The sequence below is a fragment of the Moschus berezovskii genome, chromosome 14, assembly GCF_049115385.1.
Source record: "Moschus berezovskii isolate FMDL1 chromosome 14, NW_MosBer_1.0, whole genome shotgun sequence".
NCBI lineage: Eukaryota > Metazoa > Chordata > Mammalia > Artiodactyla > Moschidae > Moschus > Moschus berezovskii.
This window is the reverse complement of record NC_142473.1, coordinates 42,117,060-42,119,935: the sequence shown is the minus strand read 5'-3', so window position 1 is coordinate 42,119,935 and position 2,876 is coordinate 42,117,060. Positions and strand designations below refer to the sequence as shown.

The following is a 2,876-nucleotide window of genomic DNA, read 5'->3' as shown; positions in this document are numbered from 1 at the left end:
ACATAGAATTTGGTTCGTTAGTTTCTCAAGGATTCCAACTACCGTGATAAGTCCTCTCTAACCCCCTCCTCCAATCAGGTATGAGGGAAAACCCAGCACTGGGGTGACAGCTTTGAGTTGTACAAGGGGAAAAGCTGTGGTGACAGGTACAGACAGACCCAGTCTGTCTTCCAGGAGTCCTGGCCAACAGGTTGTATGTGAAAGTGTGTGGGGTGCTGGGGAGGGGGCTATGTTCAGAGATTTCCTCACCCAGGTCTCCTGGAAGGTTTCTTTTTCTAAACCAAGCATCCTACAGGCTTACTGGATTATCCAGAAGTCCACTTTGCCAAGGAGGTGAAGGGGAGTGAAATGACCAGCCTGAAGCCAGGATGCAAGGGAATTAGAGGCACAGGCAGGAGCAGAGCCCAGATCTGTGGGCTCAGGGAATTTGGACCTGCTACAGGTGATGACATTATTTTTCCCTTACAGAGACGAGTCATGGGTTTCTGGAAGTTCCCCCCATTCTTGGTCCTCAGCATCCTGGTCTTGTACCAGGCAGGCACGTTTCATGCAGCACCACTCAGGTAAGACAGCCCTGTTAGGATTCTCTCACCTCCCCTGGTCCCTGGTTCATAAAATTCTGTGTTCCCAGTTGTACCATGCTGTATCTGGCTTTCATGGAGGGGTTGGTAATGTATGAATGTAAACTATATATAAATTTATCATCTTTATGAGGCAAAGATATGTAGCACGCAGTTTAAAAATAGACATAAGACATATACATTACATTGTTATTGTAAATTTCATATAACTTATTTCTTTTTACCAAATATTTGTATCTTTAGGAAATCTGTTTATTAATTTAACCATAATTTGAGAAATGGATCACATCCTAATCTGCTAATTATTTTGCCAACAAGTTTGTTATTTAGATGTATGGGACCTATACATCTAATTTCTCACCTTCATTTAGAATACATTATACTGAAACTATTTTCAGATTTATACTATCATTATCATTGTAATTTTTAATAATGGATGTATTTGACACTAAGTTCATAAAATTCCTGAAAATCTAACCATCAGTTTTCTCAAGCCTAGATAATCTACTAGCAGTTTGGAGCAAACCACTTCTTTGAAGTCACACCAAAGCCTAAATTCTGGAGAAGCAGCATTTTTGGATGGATCACTGACCTCTTGCCCTCTCCATTGAGAGATGGGGCAGTCACATCCTCAGGGGAAGTCGCAGAAAACAGGAAACCTAGCTGCTTATCCTGAATGTGGGGGTAGCGGGCGGCGGGGCTCAGAGCTGGTGTTGGGCTTGCTTCTCCCTAGGTCTGTCTTGGATGGTCGTTTTGATCCTGCTACCAAGGATGAGGAGGAATCGCGCCTCCTACTGGCTGCGATGGTGAATGACTACGAGCAGATGAGGGCCCGGGAGTCGGAGAAGGCTCAGAAGACCGAGGGCTCCGGGTGAGATACCCTGCCCCACCCAGCACAGGGCATCCTCTCCCTCCTGTCCTGCCCAGAAAGGCATATCCTGGAGCCACCTTTGGGTTTTCTGACACCCCTAAAAATGTCTATGGGGAGTGATAATGGCCCTTTTTCTAATGGCCTGTGATATTCTGCTGTCATCACCATTTCTAGCAGAAATACTTAAGGTTTATTGGTGCCTCTCAGAGCAGTAATTTTCCGTGATGATTCTGTGGGGCAGCACGTACTCTCACTCACAGGCCTTTTCTTTTTCTCTATCCTGCAAACCAGCATCCAGAAGAGAGCCTGCAACACTGCCACCTGCATGACCCATCGCCTGGCAGGCTGGCTGAGCAGATCTGGGAGTATGGTGAGGAGCAACTTGTTGCCGACCAAGATGGGTTTCAAGATCTTCAATGGGCCCCGCAAGAACTTCTGGTTTTAAGCAGTGAAATGATTCTTGGAATAAGGTGACTGCTCTTTGTACTATTAGATGGGAGGATAACTGACTGGGTACTTCAGGGTGCAGTCCACACTCTAACCCTTCACAGGTTCATATGGGTGAAAAATCCACAGGGGAAGGAGCCCACAACAGTGTCTGGAGAAAGAACATAGAGTCCCAATAGCTGAAAACCCTTAAACTTGGGTTCGTTTTTCTCTATTTTTTCAGTCTCTTCTTGTGACACTGAGATCCTCTGCCAGGAAATATCAATTGTGTTTATTTAAAACATGGTTTACTGGATTATAACTGACTATTCTAGTATTTGAATATTATCTCTCTAGCAATTATCTCCTTTTAGAGTATGCCCTACTATGTCATGTACATCTGAATTCAGAGTATAGACTTGGGTTCAAGTCTGTCTGTCTGTCCCCTACTAACCATATGATTATGGTCCTGACCCACTCTGAGCCTCAGCTTTCATCTAACTTGAGTGCAACAACAGTATCATCAATATAAAAAAATAATTGTGATAATACATGACAGGAGCCTCTTAACTAATAAGTAATATTTGTTATATTTTTCCCCCCTCCTAGGTCACCAGGAAGCTGAACTCTACTTTTAGTTTGCAATTAAGGCACCTTACAAAAAAAGAAAATAGCATGGAAAATACCCATGTATGCATGCTTCTCGATATTGAAAACACTCTTCTTTTCCTTGAAATAAACTAAATGCATAATAAAATAATTGCAGTTATCTAGTGTGCATCTTTTTTATATCAATATATTTGATTCTGTATTCAATAAATATGACACCTATCTCATTGACTTATCTGGTAGCAAATCTGGGCCCTGTCAGCCAACCTGTCAGCTGTTCTGCTAAACCTCAGGGGCACATGAACTCACTGCCTTCTGGGTGTCTGGGGGTGCATAGTAGTGCTGAGCCTCAGTGGAACTCTTTGTTTAAAGAAATGTTCTCATTTGTA

At 43.1% G+C, this 2,876-nt stretch overlaps 1 protein-coding gene across 1 annotated transcript; it reads left to right on the top strand.

Moving 5' to 3' along the window:
* The first annotated feature begins 477 nt into the window (after positions 1-477).
* Positions 478-1,897, top strand: LOC148775579 (calcitonin receptor-stimulating peptide 1). The gene is made up of 3 exons (XM_088843454.1): positions 478-563; positions 1,315-1,452; positions 1,744-1,897. The coding sequence occupies exons 1-3, from the start codon at positions 478-480 to the stop codon at positions 1,895-1,897; spliced, it is 378 nt and encodes a 125-aa protein (XP_088699580.1).
* Positions 1,898-2,876: the final 979 nt, after the last annotated feature.

Excerpts from the sequence above, each read along its gene's own strand:
- LOC148775579 (XM_088843454.1), top strand. The coding sequence starts at position 478 with ATGGGTTTCTGGAAGTTCCCCCCATTCTTGGTCCTCAGCATCCTGGTC. Across the intron at positions 564-1,314 it reads TTTCATGCAGCACCACTCAG|GTCTGTCTTGGATGGTCGTT; the intron begins GTAAGACAGCCC and ends GCTTCTCCCTAG. Across the intron at positions 1,453-1,743 it reads CAGAAGACCGAGGGCTCCGG|CATCCAGAAGAGAGCCTGCA; the intron begins GTGAGATACCCT and ends CCTGCAAACCAG.